The sequence below is a fragment of the Dreissena polymorpha genome, chromosome 1 (assembly GCF_020536995.1).
Source record: "Dreissena polymorpha isolate Duluth1 chromosome 1, UMN_Dpol_1.0, whole genome shotgun sequence".
In the NCBI taxonomy this organism is placed as follows: domain Eukaryota; kingdom Metazoa; phylum Mollusca; class Bivalvia; order Myida; family Dreissenidae; genus Dreissena; species Dreissena polymorpha.
Genome location: NC_068355.1, coordinates 99,076,641 through 99,097,071, shown reverse-complemented (window position 1 = coordinate 99,097,071; position 20,431 = coordinate 99,076,641). Strand labels below are relative to the sequence as shown.

The 20,431-nt window shown below is 37.3% G+C and overlaps 1 protein-coding gene across 1 annotated transcript in view; it reads right to left on the bottom strand.

Moving 5' to 3' along the window:
• The window catches only part of LOC127842254 (26S proteasome non-ATPase regulatory subunit 2-like), a 39,891-nt gene that overhangs the window by 13,981 nt on the left and 5,479 nt on the right, over positions 1 to 20,431 (bottom strand). Inside the window, exons 5-14 of the mRNA XM_052371684.1 lie at positions 16,688 to 16,912; positions 16,056 to 16,214; positions 13,434 to 13,578; positions 12,812 to 12,872; positions 11,134 to 11,280; positions 10,629 to 10,735; positions 10,015 to 10,142; positions 2,807 to 2,894; positions 1,588 to 1,750; positions 254 to 355 (exon numbers count right to left, since the gene is read on the bottom strand). Of these exons, the coding sequence (XP_052227644.1) occupies positions 254 to 355; positions 1,588 to 1,750; positions 2,807 to 2,894; positions 10,015 to 10,142; positions 10,629 to 10,735; positions 11,134 to 11,280; positions 12,812 to 12,872; positions 13,434 to 13,578; positions 16,056 to 16,214; positions 16,688 to 16,912 (1,325 nt within the window). The remainder of the gene's footprint in view (positions 1 to 253; positions 356 to 1,587; positions 1,751 to 2,806; positions 2,895 to 10,014; positions 10,143 to 10,628; positions 10,736 to 11,133; positions 11,281 to 12,811; positions 12,873 to 13,433; positions 13,579 to 16,055; positions 16,215 to 16,687; positions 16,913 to 20,431) is intronic.

Here is a 20,431-nt window from a genome sequence, read left to right as displayed (position 1 = left end):
AAATATTTTCAATACATGATCTTCAAGGGCAATAAACAGGTTTTTGTAGGAAAATGGAACTTGTCTAGCTTTTTAAGTAAGTAAGCAGAAAAAGTAATTTCATGTTACATTTCTACATTTAAAGTAACAGTGACCTTGACACCACTTCCCTTAATGTGATTCAAAGCAATTTTCATCACAAGTAATAAATGTGCATTATCCTACATATTTGGTTAATACAAAGTAGAAAGTAAGTTGATATACATATCTTTACCTGCATAAGCACAGACATCAACAAGCATGTAAGCCATTGACTTGAGTGGCTCACTGACCACCTCTAGTGCAGCCAAGGTTGCATCTACAGCCTCCTGGCGACCTGAAGGCAACAACTTCTGCTGACAATACATTACATACACAACACAATAGTAGAGATAACAAGACTATTGCCAAGCAATATATGTTCCCTACTGGCTAAAACATTGTCAGATTATTTTTTTATTTGTTGCCATAGCAACCAGAATTTTTGACGTACGAACAAAATGAAATGACGTGCATAATGTCCATATTGCCATCTATCCATGTTTCAAGGTTTATGTAAAAATATGAACAACTTTTAAAGTGATCGCAGGATCCAGAAAAGTGTGACAGACAGACGCACAGAGCACAAACCAAAAGTCCCCTCCGGTGAAACCGGTAGGGGACAGTCAACACATTTTTGGAATAGTCACAACAGTTTTGTATAACTAAAGTGTTTGTATTTTCAGAACAGAGCAAGGTTCCATTATCAATTACTTCATTTAGTATTTTGCGATCAAATTGCTGATTCATAGCCCCAAATGCTTACATCTGTATTGAACAATTAATAAATCATAAACAGAGAATTCATACCAGGCAATTTAACATAGATATCCTAAACAAATAAATGTAGCTTACTGTTATGCATATTAAATCATGATGTGAAACATTATTTGTGTTAACAATTGAGTCTTGTACTGGGAAAACTGAGCTTAATGCATGTGCCTAAAGTGTCATCCCAGATTAGCCTGTGCAGTCCGCACAGGCTAATCAGGGACGTCACTTTCCGTTTTTATGGTATTTTTAGTTTCAAGGAAGTCCTTCCTTACCCAAAATCAAGTTTAGGCAGAAAGTGTCTTCCCTGTTTAGCCTGTGCGGACTGCAAAGGCTTATCTGGGACAACACTTTACGCACATGCATTATGCCCAGTTTTCTCAAAACACGACTCAATTAAACTGTGCTCTGGGAAAACTTAATGCATGTTTGAACATTTTAGCCTCATATAAGCCTATGCAGTCAGCACAATCTAATCAGGGACAACACTTTCCTCTTTAGTATAAATTTGTGTTAAAAGTATATATCTTAACGAAAATTGAGTCTAAGCAGAAAGCATCTTCGCAGATTACCATGAGGGGACTGCTAATTGTGGACGATACTTTACCCACATCTGTCAAGAAAGTGTTCCCACAGCAAGGTTACTTGTTCATGTATAACACCTCTCCCTTGTAAATTGTAATAGCTTTGTTGCAAGCATACCAAACCATGAAAAACTTTCAAATCAATCCATCTACGGAGTATACAAGAGTGCAGTACCTAAGTAGTTGAGGGCCAGGCCAAGTGCCAAATATCTGGAGAATGTGTCCTTAAGCTCGGCCTCTGATCGCTCCATCATGGTCTGTAAGATGGTGGAGGTGACATCCCCATTACACTTGGACACCGCTATCATACCACAGGCCAGTGCTGCTATACCCAGCACCTGAGGACACACATGGGCTGGACTTTTCATGAGCCATAGATAATATATTAAGAAGTGATTAGCTCTGGAAAGGGGAATTCTAATGAACTTTTTTTCCATTATATATAGCTTATCTTAACACTTTTATCTTGACCCGATTGGCCAAAAATGCAAGCCAAATCAAAGTCTTAATGTATGATCGCTACATACCTGCATACCATATCTCAGCACAATACCTCAAATTAAAGTAAAGTTATTCAGTGGAAACATTTTTTAAAACATGTATTTAACACAATCTGGGGGTGCACGTTTAATCCGGTATGTGCGTTATGTATGTTGTTAAATGTGTAAGCAAAATTTTATCTCGAATGCAAACCTGAACCAGACTTTTGTACTTACAAAAGAGGGCATAATCATACTAAAAAGCTGATCATTATCATAGATCTTGATAAGAGATTGTTCATGAAGACCCTAAACACATATGTTAAGTGTTATTCAAATATCTATAGTAGATATATTGATGTGGAGTGGTTGCACACAAACATCAAACGGTCATGGAAAAAACAAAACAAATTCTGCCAAAAATGGTTGCATCCAAAGTTCCTTTCATTATGACCATGTAAAAACATAAAGGTCATTCCATTGTGAATGGGATCTGCCCATTTTTAAAGAGAAGTGGAAAAAAAAGCTTGAGGCAATTTTATAAAATTTGTTGGAAAAAACAACAAACTAAGGACCATGATTTTGCCAAAACATTATCAAACCCCAGACTACTTTGTGTAAAGCCATTTACGCATTAAGGTCATTCAATTAAGGAAGTTTGAGAGAGATCCATCCAATAGTCAAAGAGAATTTCAAAACACAATCTTCAGTACATATGGATTAACAATTGTTAATGCATTCCACTCTGTGGGGGAATAAAAAGATGAATCATCAATCAGACATTTCACACACATCAAAAGAAAAATCAAAACATGTTTGCCATACATTCAATAACAGTAAAGCATAACAACGTCAAGCTAGTATGACATTAAGAGTGCATGATGTGCTAAATTTAACTTATAAATTACTGTTTACCTCCATGCTTGATTTTGAGTCGCCCAAAACTGGCAGTATGAGTTGGAGCACATCCTCTCTATTGGAGCCAGCATAGGCAAGACCCAATCTGATAATGAAGAATAACAAGACAGACAACATAAACATATGAGCTTGTTCTGAGAAAACTGGGCTTAATGCATGTGCATAAAGTGTCATCCCAGATTAGCCTGTGCAGTCCGCACAGGCTAATCAGAGACGACACTTTCCGCTTTTATGGTATTTTTCATTTAAAGGAAGTCCCTTCTTACCGAAAATCTTGTTTAGGCACATGCATTAAGCCCATTTTTCACAGAACAAGACACATATGTTCAAAATATGTATATGCAGTCCAAACTTAGTTATGCAGTTTACCCTAAAGCAGTCACCTGGTGTAAGCAGAAAGTCACCATTCCTTCTACGTACTCATTATTACACCTAAGTTTGATAGATGCCAGAGGTAAGTGGCCAGCAGCAAGCATGCATCACACCAAAAGCCACTTTTCAACTGTGTTAAGTGGTCACAAGGCATTCATTTTGAGGTGCAAAAAGTAAATAATCAAATCTATCTGTGTTTTTGTCTTGCACCTCTGACATCATAGCCTCTTTTGTGCAGTTAAAGACTTTCATTTTGGTAAATGCGTTCAATATACTTTATGCGGCCCACTGTGAGAAAACAAAAGCCAGGGTGTTGAGGTTGGCTTTACTGAAATAATAACAGAACAAGAGGGCCAAGATGGCCCTAGTTCGCTCACCTGAGAGGAGTTGGTTCATTCAATCTTTACCTAATGTCAAACTTGACCTAGATATTGACCAGACAAGCATCCTTGTCAAATTTCATCATTATTGAACCAAAACTCTGGCGTAGGGTGTGTTTGTGTTTTTGTAAGATTTGAAATGGTGACCTATATTTTGAGTTGACCCCCTCACCAAACATCAAACTTTGCTTACAAGGATTTTGTATAATATAATGAAAATTTGGACAATCTAAGGGTAATAATTATGGCATTAATTATGTGATTTTGCTCATTATCAAACTTGACTGAGATCTTTCAGCAACTTTGATAAAGAATGCTTGAGAAATGTGAATGCTAGAGTGTTTACAAACCAAATGTGGATGGACGGACAGCGGACAAAGACCAATCCTAAAACCTCACCTGATCAATCAGGTGAGCTAAAAAGTGTGTTTCACCGATCTGAGCCATTTTCCAACTTGTCCAAGAAATCTATAAAACCAATGTATTGACTAAGTTTCACGATGATTAGGCAAAATATGTGACTTCTATAGTGTTCGATCACAAGGTTTCTCTCTATATAGTCACATACGGAAAACTGCCCCACCCCAATGGCAGCCATGTTTATTGACCCATCGGGACCATTTGCAAACTCATCTGAGATATATATAAAACCAATCTTTCCCCCCCCCCCCGGCAGCCATGTTATTCAACTGACCGGAACCATTCTAACTCAACTCTCGTATCAAGGAAACAAATGTTCTGACCAAATTTCATGAAAATTGGGCATAAAATGTGACTTCTAGAGTGTTCACATGTTTTCACTATATACATATAGAGAAAAATGCCCGGCCCGATGGCGGCCATGTTTTTCACCGATCCGGACCATTTTCAAACTCATCAATAAAACCAATGTTTTGATTAACTTTCATGATGATTGGGCCAAAATTGTGACTTCTAGAGTGTTTACAAGGTTTCTCTAAAGCCAAATAAGGAAAACTGCCCTGCCCACTGGCGGCCATTTTTTCAACGGACCGGAACCACTTTTAAACTCAACCAACATATCATTAAGACAGACATGTAGACAAAGTTACATGAAGATTGGGCATTAAATGTGACTTCTACAGTGTTTACAAGGTTTTTCCTTTTTTTTTGACCAAGTGACCTGGTTTTTGACCGAGCATGACCCAGTTTCAAACTCGATCGAGATATCATTGGGACAAATCTTCTGACCAAGTTTCATGAAGATCGGAAATAAATGTGGCCTCTAGAGTGTTTACGAACAAATGTGGACGGACAGACGACGGACGGACGGACAATGGAAAAAGACCGGTCACAAAAGCTCACCTGAGCAATCGGGTGAGCGAAAAACAAGAGCTGTCACCATAGGATGACATTTGCCCCCTATAAACGCTTTGATAGAAGTTAAAGCATTTTTCGAAACCTAAACGCAGATTTCGAAACTTAAACGCGTACCCTAAGTTCAAGGTCACAGGGGTCAAACTTTTTGTGCGTATGGAAAGGCCTTGTCCATATAAACATGCATACCAAATATGAAGGTGATATCTCAAGGGACATAGAAGTTATGAGCATTTTTCGAAACCTAAACGCAGATTTCAAAACCTAAACGTGGACCCTAACTTCAAGATAAAGGTCACTGGGGTAAAAAATTGTGTGCCTATGGAAAGGCCTTGTCCATAGACACATGCATACCAAATATGAAAGTTATATATCAAGGGACATAGAAGTTATGAGCATTTTTCAAAACCTAAACACAGATTTCGAAACCTAAACGCTGACCCTAAGTTCAAGGTCAAGGTCACAGTGGTAAAAAAATTTGTGCATATGTAAAGGCCTTGTCCATATACACATGCATACCAAATATGAAGGTTATATCTCAAGGGACATAGAAGTTATGAGTTTTTTTCAAAACCTTAACACAGATTTCGAAACCTAAACGTGGACCCTAAGTTCAAGGTCAAGGTCACAGGTGTAAAAAAATTGTGCGTATGGAAAGGCCTTGTCCATATACATAGAGAATACTAGGTTAGCGTTGAATACAGAGAAGTTTATGTTGCGAGGCTTAGAACGCTGGGACGGCGAGCCTTGGCGAGCGCTTCCGGTGTTCGAGCTGAGCAACATTAACTTCTCTGTATTCAACGCTCATCCTAGTATTCTATTTATCCCATTTGATTTTTTTCAACGTGACATTTAACATAAATAGATCTAATAACCTTACCAATAATTTTAATTCAGTCTTAAAAGCGCTTAAAATCTAACGAATGTAACCATGCGAAGTGATATAAATGTATTTGTTCTGGTACGTAGAAAAGTCTGAAAAAATTCACACACAAACTGTAAAACAACTAAAAATATCACCATATGCCTCAATTCAATTTTACGCAGTATCCGCATTGTAACACATTACGACTGCAAAAAGAAGATTTTACTTTACTATAATTCATTTTATTTTCGAAAGAAAATGATCAAAATCAAATATGGCAGCCAATGCCTCCTGACAAAATGATGTTGATGTCAACATACATGTAAACCGTTGACGACCTTGACAATTTCGACGAGTAAACAGACAATTGCAGCGACTGACACTTTATTTGACTTAAAATACAGGGCAATACGTTTTCCGACTTCGGACGACGAATTTAAGTACGCGCAGAACGTGTTTATTTATATAATGTTATGGGTATGCCGTGTGTGATCAGATGCATCAATGGCGTCCATGTTAAAATCATTTCCCCGAGAACAGGAAACAACAAAAGTACAAAAAAAGCAAAACACGTTCGAACTAGTATCTTACCTTTAATTATCCTTTAAAATCCATCTAATAATCCATTTAACGCAATAATTGACGATTATGCATCTAGGGTCTTTTATAATTATTTTTGCATAGTTAAATAAAGACGCTCATGCCATCCTATCACTATATTCAAATGAGTTTACAAACTCAATAAACTTTCTTCTTCGTTACACGCTACGTCATTCACTCTACATTACTACTGTTAAAATGAACCGGAGCAGTTTATCAAATAATAGCCGTTGGTATACTCAGTTGCATTTGCAGATTTCTGCATACAAACATAATTATGTTTAAACTTGCACAATGTTATTTTTCTATGGTAAATGCCCTTATTGTACAAGAAAATAATTTAATATATAAATACACAAAGAATGGAAAACATTCCATTACACAACAGATAAATCAGTGGATAATACCTGTGTACAAAATGGGACGTTCCGAATTCCAGTGTGGTGCTAATCTTACCATCTTATACTTTACACAGCTCTATGCCTAATGTGAATTAAATCGGAAAGCAAATATTGCAGATTATTTATGAATTGTGCGATATTTGTATGGCTTGTTGTACATTCTTAAATCTCAAAAGTATATGCATGGGTTATAAACAATGCACTTACACGAAAAATGGAAAATGTGATAAATTGACAATTCAAATATGTCGATATACAGTAGATGTACATGTGAAATAAGTTGCGTTTATAATAAATCGTCAAATTTTTTTTGGGGGGAAAATGATGCAAAAAGTGTCATTTTCAGCTGATTCATTATTATACGGATGGCGAAAAATTATGTCATAGGACTAGATTTAAAGGTTGAAGGTCGTATAATTTTGAAGCCAAAGTTTTCTCGACTTTATTTCTTGTGAAACATCAATCAGTGGTTAAGTAAAAAATAGTCTGTGCACGCGACAGGTTTATCCCACAGTGTTGAATACAGGCTAGTATACAGTCCAACCCCTACTTCCGGTCACCCCTCATCGCCGGTCGCCCCGTGTAGGCGGACGGTCTGTGCAGCGACCGCCCATAAACACTATATAATGCACCCCTATTAAGCGGTTACCCTGTTTCTCCAGCCAGCTGCCAGCAATTTTGCATCCCAAATTTCCCCCATATGAGTGGTCTCGCGCGAGTAAGCCAGTCATGTACATTGCCAAAATTACACCGACGCAACGGCGATACAATCGAAACTTACTTCCAGTCTGCGGTTAAGGCACTGTAGTACTGAAGCGTGATGTGTGATAAACATTTTGACAGCCAGTTTGCAAATTGAAATTAATTAGCGGTGGGCTATCGGGTTAAAAGCAATATGCGACCGTTTGATCTTTTTGTTTCTGCATGTGCGAATATCACCTATTATTACTGGAAAAGAGATTATTATTTTATAATTTATTATTAGTAGTTGTTGAATCATACTATTTCAAGCACACATTATGACAATTATCGGCCAATTAAAAGTTAAAAAGAACAACGAAACATTTAGCCGAAATCAACTGATCTACATGTTCTCTGTGCTACAAAGTTTTTATCCAAAAATCAATACACGCACGCTTTTCATGTGACATTGTACAATGGTGCATAATTTTTGCGCGCTTTTGTCGGGACAAAGGAAATACATGAGGACTTTTTTGATGCTAGAATTTGTAAACCTCTTGTTAACATAAAACAATCGGGAGTGTGTTTTGGATTACAAATTATTATGGTATTCTCATTTAGGAATTAAACAAAATATTTATATTTGTTTTATATTGTTTCATAAGGTGTTATACCGTCAATGTCGCATTGAAAATGGGATAAACATGCATACACAATATGAAGGTTACATCTCAATGGGCATAGAAGTTATGAGCATTTTTCGAAACCTAAACGCAGATTTCGAAATCTAAACCCGGACCCTAAGTTCAAGTCAAGGTCACAGGGGTACAAAATTGTGTGCGTATGGAAAAGCCTCGTCCATATATCTTCGAAAAGGGGGCATAAAAACATCCAACCTCGAATAACAATTAACACATTAATGATACACACATTATGAAAACATTAATAATCAAAGGGGAGTAACTACTGTAAACTTAAATGCAATATTTAGAAGAGTTGTCTTGCATGTTACATGACCTTAATTCATGATTGTTTACAAGCTTTTTACTATATAAATATAAAGAAATTTGCCCCATCCCCCTAGCAACCATGTTTTTCACTGGACCGGAACCATTTTTAAACTTAACTCACGTATCTAGGAAACAAAAGTTCTGACAAAATTTCATGAAAATTGGACAAAAAATGTGACTTCTAGAGTGTTGACATGTTTTCAATATATACATATAGAGAAAAATGCCCCACCCACTGGCGGCTATGTTTTTTCACCAATCTGGACCATTTTCGAACTCGTCCGAGAAATCAATAAAACCAATGTTTTGACCAACTTTCATGATGATTGGGCAAAAATTGTGACTTCCAGTGTTTACAAGGTTTCTCTAAAGCCAAATAAGGAAAACTGCCCTGCCCACTGGCGGCCATGTTTTTCAACGGACCGAAGCCACTTTTGAACTCAACCAAGATTTCATTGCAACGAAGCTTCTGACCAAGTTTCATTAAGATCGGACAATAAATGTGGCCTCTAGAGTGTTTACGAACAAATGTGGACGGACAGACGACTGACGGACAGAAGACGGACAAAGACAGGTCACAAAAGCTCACCTGAGCAATCAGATGAGCTAAAAATCTTCAAAATAAATTAAATCAGAGCAGGGTTTTTTTAATAAATTATTCTAAATAGTACTTGAGCTAACAGTAGCATCTTCCATTATGTGTTGTCTATTACATGATGATATATATTGAGATTGTTTTGATTTAGAATGATTGCATATGGTTAGAATCTACAAGCAAAACAATATTTCATTGACTTAAGATCAGTTAGATAAGCTTGTGGTTGTTTAAATGAAAATGATGTTTGTGTGATGTTTGTGTACGAATAAGGTTTTCTGAGCTTTTGATGTTTATTTCTTTGAATGAGAATGATACTTTCAGTTGACCAACCATCTAAAAAATGGTCACCTACCTATAGCACCACTGTGACTACTTTGATTGACTGGCAGCTGTACACAGGTTTGACTATAGACAAGTATAGCACCACTGTGACCACTTCGATAGACTGGCAGCTGTACACAGGTTTGACTATAGACAAGTATAGCACCACTGTGACCACTTTGATAGACTGGCAGCTGTACACAGGTTTGACTATAGACAAGTATAGCACCACTGTGACCACTTTGATAGACTGGCAGCTGTACACAGGTTTGACTATAGACAAGTATAGCACCACTGTGACCACTTCGATAGACTGGCAGCTGTACACAGGTTTGACTATAGACAAGTTTGTAGAATACACCTCACAAAAATAAGGCGCTGTATATATGGTTGTTTAGTGTTGAAGCAAAAAAAACTAAATTATTGTTCCTATTGGTGTATCACTTAGTACATCTTCAATAGACAGTTAAAAATAACGAAAACTGCACACTTTGTTCTGTTGTACACTCTTTGATATTGATGTATGCTCAATAAACAAAAAATATGTTCAAACTTTAACTTTGTTATCTTTATCATGATTTTAAATTGTTAGTATATACAAAGTTAACTGCTAAAATGTTTATTTTATGCCCACACACTTACCCTATAATGGCTCCAGTCCTCATGGTGTTACTAGTATGCATGACATAGTCTGAGAGCAGGGCCAGGGCCGGGTCACACTCATTGCGGACTCCAGAGTTCACTATACCACAGGCCAGTAGAGCACCAGCCTGAACAGATATACACAATCAACCAGTTATTAGTAGACAACCTTTATTTGGTATGAACAACAACGTCATGCACACATTTGCATGGTGTCCTTCTGTTACCACAAGCAAGTAGAATATCTGAATGATATACTGTGTAACCATTTTGTAAATCATTATCAGTTAGAAATAAGCGGTATCTACACTGCCACAGATGTTACTGTGGCTATCAGTACATTAAAGGTCTGTAAATACTTTAATAAAACTTCATTTCCTTAACAGGTTTGCAATCTTAAGTCTCAAAAATTCAGAATTCTAAAGAACCGTTTGCTAATTAATTTACAGCCCTGCTTTCAGGGGTCAAACTCTAACAAACACTGTTAACAGAATAAAATGTTTTAATAAAACATTGGAGTCAAACAATTAAATCAAACATATGAAAATGCCTAAACCCATAATGGATCAAATCTGATCAATTAGTCTTTGAGACCAACATAGAAGTGTGTATACCTTAATGTAGTCCTCAGAGGAGTAGAGGTACTTGTCAATCTGTGTGAGTCCCCCGTCTACATCCCACAGCAGTATGAGACCCAGGGAGGCAGTGGCCGTCATCATACCTGCGCACAATTCAGTAGTAATGACACCTCAACATAGCTCTCATATATATTCATGTAAGCTGAATGGTTTTATATTAAACAGTTTAAACAGCATCAAATGGTAATTCAATACATTGTAAAAAACAACAACTTTATACCTCAAACTGCAGCTTTTTATTTTATACAACAACTAATCAAGCTAAACAAAGGTTGCCATTATATTATGGATAATATTATCTGCCTTGCGACTGGGAGGACTTGGCTTCAATCTCCACTTGGGTAGCAATCTTAGGATCTTTCCAAAGACACCAAATACTAGTTCTTCCAGGAAAAAACTTGAGAATGTCTTTATTATCGTGAGATTTTTCAATTTAATCAAGCTTATAAATAATATTTAATATATACTCCGCTCCACTCACCATGGTCCTTGTTTTTATAGAGCCATTTATTGCCATCCTCCATGAGGAGCTTGTCTTGGCCAAAAGCTGCATTCACAAAGCCATTGACAAAGGAGGAGGCCAGGTTCTGTCTGGCAGAATCCACACTGGATGGACCAATAGACCCTCCTGTAATTTGAACAAATAGTGTCTTGTTCTGATAAAACTGGGCATAATGCATGTGCCTAAAGTGTCGTCTCAGATTAGCCTGTGCAGTCCGCACAGGCTAATCAGGGACAACACTTTCCGCTTGAATGGTATTTTTTGTTTAAATTAAGTCCCTTTTTACCAAAAATCTAGTTTAATTGGAAAGTGTTGTCCCTGATTAGCCTGTGTGGACTGCACAGGCTAATCTGGGACGACACTTTACGCACATGCATTATGCCCCGTTTTCTCAGAACAAGACACAAATAATCCAACATTAAATATAACTTTTAGAAACCACTGAATTACATACATTTCAGAAAACTTCTGAGATGTTCAGATTGCAAAGTATTAAAGCATTGAAGGATTAGTATTGATAACAAGAGTATCAGCCAAAGTGAAGATCAAACCAAACAACTTGTCAAAAAAACAAATTTTAACATTTAACAAGTTCATGGCCAGATATATACAAATGTCATAAAAATTGGGCATCAATGGATTATTTGGAATTGCATTTGCCTGGATATCAAACTCTAATTTCATTATGTGGGGAAAGTTTCGTCCAGATTCGGTGAAAAATGAATTAAGAAAGCTTTAACAGAAAATATTGCTCTTTTTTTTCACAAAGAAAGAGTAATAACTCCAAAGTGCCCTGGGCGATTTGTCTGGTTATTATTCATGGTCTACTTTTAAGGTCCATGAATATTTGTAAAATGTTTGATGAATATTTGATGACAACTGTACAAGTCAGAGAGCGGAAAGAGTCAAGAGCCCGATGTCAAAAATCCAATCTGCCGATGGTGTTTCCATATGTCCAATCGTTAGACAAGCATCTGAATGGTAAGTTTCATGAATGACAAGAAAATTATTCCCATGCTTCATTTGGCTGTTTAAATTGTAGAAAACCCTTGAAATTGATTTAAAACAAGCATTAATTGAATTGATATCCCCCGCCAATATGCTTCTGGACACAAAATGCTATATCTTACATTAAAAAAAGCATTTTTCAAGATACAAAGCGCCATAACTCCGTTATTAACGGATGGTGTACAATGCCATTTGGCTTGCATCATCCTGTTATTCATTTATATACTCATACCAAGTTTCAATGAAATCCGCCAAAGCACTTCCAAGATATGGCTCCCGACGGACGGACGGAAAGACGGACGGACAACGCCAAAACAACATCCCTCCGCCTTAGCGGGGGATAATAAGTTTTTGAAAGCTACTTTGGTTGACTAATGTGTCAATAGTATTCTGTGAATGTTTTTTTCTTTTAAAGTTACATTGTGCAGTTATTTTAAAACATTGATTAAATATGTCCTGCATAACCCAAGATTTTTAGAAAATGAAGTTTATTTACGCCTAAAATATTTAAGAAATTTGGTCACAATGACTTATGATGTAAAAATGTTACTTTCTTGCGGAAGAAAAAGTTGAAATAATAATGAAAAATATTAATAACATAATGGTTATGTGCTGTTTTTGCTAACTATTTCAAACAAAAAGCACTTACTGGTGGGTTCAAGATGTGACTTGTAAATATCCTCTGGAACTTTGGGCTCCATGATATCCAACTACAATATACAAAGTGCATTGAGTTGTCAAACAAAGTACTTATATTTCTGATAAAGCAAAGTCCAAATGTTAGTAGTAATTTAAACAAGAGCACCGCATAACGGAAGCCAACGCTCAGCTGCGGGTGCAGTTTTGAATAAATGAAAGCTTGTCAGAACAATTTTTTTAGAGGTCACGGTGACCTTGACCTTTGACCTAGCGACCCAAACATGGGTGTGGCGTGTAGAACTCATCCAGGTTCATCTACATATGAAGTTTCAAAGTTGTAGGTGGAAGCACTTTGATTTTAGAGCCACTGCTGAAAAGTTTAACAAAATGTAAAGGTTTAGCACAATGCCGGACGATGAGCTGGCTATGACAATAACTCTGGTTTTCTCCGAAAACAGCCTAGCTAAAAAACAACGGCAGACATTTTTATCTTTACGTATTTTTTAAAAATATCTTTATTTTCAAAATTGAGTCACACTTTGCAATTTCAGGAAAAAATAAAAAATGACAGGATTCTAAGAAAACTGAAAGACTCCTTTATCTATTTCAAAATAATTCACAAGGAAATGTACTTCTCTGGCCAGAGCAAGAAAGTTGTTATTGAGATGTGTGTTGGACATGATCTCTGTGAGTTCATCGTTCTCCTCCATGTCATCACGCAGCTCCAGGTAGATCTGCTGGCGGCCAAGCATGAAGGCAAGCTGCTTCTCGGTCAATCTAAAAACATAGGCAGGGTGAAAACATCACTGGGCAAAAGACTGGGGTACTTGTGTAACAGGCTATAAAGAAGAGGCAGTTCTATACGCCTTTTCACGTTTTAGTAAATTGACAAAATTTATTTTAAAAATGTTTCAGATTCGCAAATTTTCGTTGAAGTTATGATATTTGTGAGGAAACAGAAATACTGAATATTTACCATGCCCTAAAATATCCATTTGATGCATATTTTGACAATTTAAAACCCTTAAAATTATAAAGCGTTGCAACACGAAATGATTGAATAATTTGCTGAGTTCTGTTGTCGTCTTTATATTTTGTGATACTATGAGGATTGCTTATATAAAGTAAACAAGCGGGCCTGAAAGGCCCAAAGTGGCTCACCTGAGATAACAAGACATTATTGGGACAAATCTTCTGACCAAGTTTCACGAAGATCGGAAAATAAATGTGGCCTCTAGAGTGTTAACAAGGTTTTACTATAGCTATATAAGGAAAAACATCCCCGCCCCCTGGCAGCCATGTTTTTCAACCAACCGGCATCATTTTTGAACTCATACAAGATATTATCGAGATGAATCTTCTGATTAAGTTTCATGAAGATCAGACAGTAAATGTGCCCTCTAGAGTGTTAACAAGATTTTACTATAGCCATATAAGGAAAATGCCCCGCCACTTGAAAGCCTATTTTTTCAAGCAAACATAATTATTTTTGAACTCATCCAAGATATCATTGACACCAATCTTCTGACCAAATTTCATGAAGATTGGACAATAAATGTTGCCTCTAGAATGTTAACAAGGTTTTACTATAGCCATATAAGGAAAAATGCCCCGCCTCTGGTGGCCATGTTTTTTAAAGCAACCAAAACCATTTTCAAGCTCATCCAAGATATCATTGGGACAAATCTTCTGACCAAGTTTCATGATGATCGGAAAATAAATGTGACCTCTAGAGTGTTAACAAGGTTTTACAATAGCAATATAAGGAAAATAGCCCCGCCCCTGTGGTGGCCATGTTTTTCAATCAACCGGCATCATTTTTTAACTCGTCCAAGATATTATTGGATGGAATCTTCTGACCGAGTTTCATGAAGATCGAACTATAAATGTGGCCTCTAGAGTGTTAACAAGATTTAACTATAGCCATATAAAGCCATATAAGGAAAAATGCCCCGCCCCTTGGAGGCCATGTAATTCAATTTTCGAACTCATCCAAGATATCATTAAGACAAATCTTCTGACCAAATTTCATCTAGATTGGACAATAAATATGGCCTCTAGAGTGTTAACAAGGTTTTTCTATAGCCATATAAGGAAAAATGCCCCGCCCCCTGGCGGCCATGTTTTTCAACCAACACGCATCATTTTCAAACTCATCCAAGATATTATTGGGATGAATCTTCTGAGCAAGTTTCATTAAGATTGGACAATAAATGTGGCCTCTAGAGTGTTAACAAGATTTTACTATAGCCATATATAGCCATACAAGGAAAAATGCCCCGCCCCTTGGCAGCCATGTTTTTCAAGCAATGGTTACCATTTTTGAACTCATCAAAGATATCAGTGGGACAAATCTTCTGAGCAAGTTTCATAAAGACCGGAAAATAAATGTGGCCTCTTGAGTGTTAACAAGGTTTTACTATAGCCATACAAGGAAAAATGCCCCGCCCCCTGGCGGCCATGTTTTTCAACCAAACAGCATCATTTTCGAACTCGTCCAAGATATTATTGGGATGAATCTGCTGACCAAGTTTCATGAAGATCAGACAATAAATGTGGCCTTTAGAGTGTTAACAAGATTTTACTATAGCCATATAAGGAAAAATGCCCCGCCCCTTGGCAGCCATGTTTTTCAAGCAAACATAACCCTTTTCGAACTCATCCAAGATAATTGAAACCAATCTTCTGACCAAATTTCATGAAGATTGGACAATAAATGTGGCTTCTAGATAGTGAACAAGGCAAATGTTGACGTCGCACAACGGACAAAAGGCGATAAGGTGAGCTAAAAATACATTACTTATTGTATGATCACAGATGGCCCAGTGGTCTAAACACAATAGACTTTTACTCCAGGGTTCAGTGGTTCGAGCCCAGTTGAGGGTTACTTTTCTTCATTCTTTAATTTTATTCTTGTTTTTTTACTTGAGCTTTTTAGATACAAGGTTAACAAGCATTTAATGACAAACTTCAATACATGCCAAAATATGTGAAAAGGTCCATTAAACTTTAAAGGTTTTATAGTTCAGTCTGAAACTCCAAATCAACTCCTATTGGAACATTGTATACAAAAACTGATACATCAAAACAGTTATTTGGCAGATATATATTACATTTGCTGTTAAAAAAAACATGAAAAACTACTCAAAAATATTGCTCTTAAACAATACATTTCTACACAAATGCTCACATTCCTTCCATTCCAGGCACTCTAGAACTCTATTGACCAGTTGTAATTTATAAAATCAACCTACCCATCTTTACAAGAGTAGAAAATGTCCTCAATTAGTTTCTGGTCATTGAGCTGCATGGCAAATCTCAGAGCCTGTGGATACTGCTTGAATTTTCTGTACAGTTCCACAGCTGTTTTTAACAGTGTCACATTCTCAGGATCAGGCACATACGCCACACAGCTGTAAATACATGATGGAGGAAAATTTTAACAGTTTGCACTAGTGATGATGGTAGTTGCACTAGTGATGATGGTAGTTGCTGTATTAATAACAAGTAAATATTTCAATATTGTATGTAAAATCATACAGGTAAAATAACCTAGTCTCTGTGATTTTTATAATTCATCATGTTTTGCAGTGACGAAAAACCTCCAAAAACAGTAATGCAGGTAATGACATAATATTGCAACAATATTAATCAAAGATTCAAATGAAAATCAGTCTTTAAAAAATGTAACTCTAATTTAATAAATAACAGAGACATATTCAGGCACTGCAGCATGATGTTCTAATATTTCAAATTTATTTCCAAAGTATAAGTATAATTGGCATAATATTAAATGACTTACTATGTATCATTGTTTAAAAAAAAGAAAACACAAAGCCAATATAGTAAATTCCAATGTAACTAACCATAAATACAAAATATTCACCTGGTCAAGTAGAGACAGACTCTGTTGTATGCGGACTCGTCAACATAGTCTTGTAGCAGGTCGAGCCGTTCAATCTCCATCAGGAGGTCGCAGCCCTCGGCCTCAGCATTGTGGGCCATGTGATAGGGCACTATCTCCTTGGCCATGGTCAGAAGGCGGGCCTTCATCTCGGCGTCCTTCTCCTCCAGATCCTGCCAGTCAGCGGCCACTTGACCAGCCAGGTGTCTGCAGAGACACCATTGTCACAATAGGATCCCTCTGAGAAAACAGCACTTAAGTCATGTGCGTAAAGTGACGACACTTTCCACCTTTACTGGATATTTTGCTACAAAGAGACTTGCTTTGAACGAAAAATACCATAACAGCAGAAAGTGTCGACCCTGATTAGCCTGAGTAGACAACACCATCTTCACAGGCTAATCTGGAAAGACTGTTTACACACACACATAAAGCCCTGTTTTCACAGGGCTAGGCTCATATATTAAATTACACCAGACAGACACTACTTATCATGGGGTCTTCTTTCAGCAAGTAGTAAGAATCACATACAAACAAGGGCTGTTTGTAAAACATGCATGCCCCCCATATGGGCTCTCCGTTGTAGTGAGAGCCATTGTGTGAATATGTTTTTTGTCACTGTGACCTTGACCTTTGACCTGGTGACCTGAAAATCAATAGGGGTCATCTGCCAGTCATGATCAATCTACCTATCAAGTTTCATGCTCTTAGCCATAAGCATTCTTGAGTTATCATCCGGACACCATTTTACTATTTCGGGTCACCGTGACCTTGACCTTTGACCTAGTGACCTCAAAATCAATAGGGGTCATCTGCGAGTCATGATCAATCTACCAATGAAGTTTCATGATCCTAGGCGTATGCATTCTTGAGTTATCATCCGGAAACCATTTTACTATTTCGGGTCACCGTGACCTTGACCTTTAACCTAGTGACCTCAAAATCAATAGGGGTCATCTTCGAGTCATGATCAATCTACCCACGAAGTTTCATGATCCTAGGCGTATGTGTTCTTGAGTTATCATTCAAAAACCATTTTACTATTTCGGGTCACCGTGACCTTGACCTTTGACCTAGTGACCTCAAAATCAATAGGGGTCATCTGCGAGTCATGATCAATCTACCTATCAAGTTTCATGATCTTTGGCATATGCGTTCTTGAGTTATCATCCGAAAACCATTTTACTATTTCGGGTCACCGTGACCTTGACCTTTGACCAAGTGACCTCAAAATCAATAGGGGTCATCTGCGAGTCATGATCAATCTACCAATGAAGTTTCATGATCCTAGGCGTATGCATTCTTGAGTTATCATCCAGAAACCATTTTACTATTTCGGGTCACCGTGACCTTGACCTTTAACCTAGTGACCTCAAAATCAATAGGGGTCATCTTCGAGTCATGATCAATCTACCCATGAAGTTTCATGATCCTAGGCGTATGTGTTCTTGAGTTATCATTCAAAAACCATTTTACTATTTCGGGTCACCGTGACCTTGACCTTTGACCTAGTGACCTCAAAATCAATAGGGGTCATCTGCGAGTCATGATCAATGTACCTATGAAGTTTCATGATCCTAGGCCCAAGCGTTCTTGAGTTATCGTCTGACAACCACCTGGTGGACGGACAGACCGACCGACCGACAGACCGACCGACATGAGCAAAGCAATATACCCCCTCTTCTTCGAAGGGGGGCATAAAAATTGATGATAACAGACCAATTCATCTTTCTAGGGCATAGGATATTTATCCTGCTTTTGGATACTGATATTTATGTACTATTTTGTTCTAAACTATTATTTTGACCAAACTGAATTTATTTACAAGTGATTACTCAGCCATCCATAAAGTTAGCTAATGACAACACAATTGCAATTTTGACTTAAAGGCTCATAAAAAGTGACGATCCGTAATTATTACCGATTTTAAAATATTCTTTGCATATTTTATTTATAAAGGTTATCAAAAAACAGTATATATATATCCTATTGGACATTACCATAAACAAGAGCTGTCAGAGGACAGCGTGCGCGACTATTCGAGTGCTTGACAGTATAATATAAGCCAACATGGGGAAATTGTTCATATTCAATAATTTATAAGACGATCTTTCAAAAATAAAAAAGGAAAAAAAAAAATTGTGGGGTAGGGGGGGGGGGGGGGGGGGGGGTTGAGGGGGGGTATAATGTGGGGTGGGGTAATTTATTAGATGTTTAAAAAAAATTGGGGGGTGGGGGTACGGGGGGGAGAGGGGGGTATAATGTGGGGTGTGGTAATTTATTAGATGATGTTTTAAAAAAAAATTGGGGGGGGAGGGGGTAGGGGGGGGGGATGGGGTGAGAGGGGGGTATAATGTGGGGTGGGGTAATTTATTAGATGATGTTTACAAACAAAAATTATTGGAGGGGGGTTGGGGGCGGGAGGGATTCTGGGTAGGGGCGTGGGGCATTGTTTGGGTGGAATCCATTGTGGTATTAAGGTAAGTGTTGTTATGTCAAAGTAATAATAAAATGTGAAAATAAATAAAGAAGTTATGGCAATATAAGCAAAATGTTCAATTATCTAAGTATAAAAGGGCCATAATTATGTAAAAATGCTTGATACAGTGGTCTGCTCTTGTTTATAGATTGGGGTCATGTTGGTTAACAAGTATGCAAAATATAAAAGCAATATGTCAAAGGATATAGGAAATATTTGGGGTAGTACGCAAACTTTAACATAGATTTATCAATAATATGCATATTCTAAGTATAAAAGGGGCAATAGTTATGACAAAATGCTTGATAGTGTTGTCTGCTCTTGTTTATAGGTTGGAGTGATTTTGGTTAACAAGTATGCAAAATATAAAAGCAATAAGTCAAGGGACAATGAAAATAAATGGGGTAGTAAGAAAACTTTAACATTTGCTGCATATTCTAAGTGGAAAAGGGGCCATAATTATGACAAAATGCTTGATAGACTTGTCTGCTCTTGTTTATAGGTTGGGGTCATGTTGGCAAACAAGTATGCAAAATATGAAAGCAATACGTCAAAGGACAATGAAAATAATTGGGGTAGTATGAAAACTTTAACATTTGCACGCTAACGCAGACGCTAACGCTAACAGTAACGCAGACGGTCACACCGAAGACGGGGTGAGTAGGATAGCTCCACTATATATATTACATATATAATAGTCGAGCTAAAAATCCAGGACATATACCAACATTTTGGTCTGAATGTGTTTATAAATATATGCTAGATAATGAGTGGTACATAATTAAACAAGAGGGCCAAGATGGCCCTAGTTCGCTCACCTGAGAGTATTCGGTTCATTCAATCTTTACCAAATGTCAAACTTGACCTAGATATTGTCCAGACAAACATCCTGGTCAAGTTTCATCATTATTTCATCTGCGAGTCATGATCAATGTACCTATGAAGTTTCATGATCCTAAGCGTAAGCATTCTTGAGTTATCATCCAGAAACCATTTTTCGATGTTGAGTCACCGTGACCTTGACAGCCATTGTGTGAATACATTTTTTGGCACTGTGACCTTGACCTTTGATTAGTGACCTGATAATCAATAGGGGTCATCTTCGAGTCATGATAAATATACCTATGAAGTTTCATGAACCTAGGCATACGCGTTCTTGAGTTATCATCCAGAAACCATTTTACTATTTCAGGTCACCGTGACCTTGACCTTTGACCTAGTGACCTGAAAATCAATAGGGGTCATCT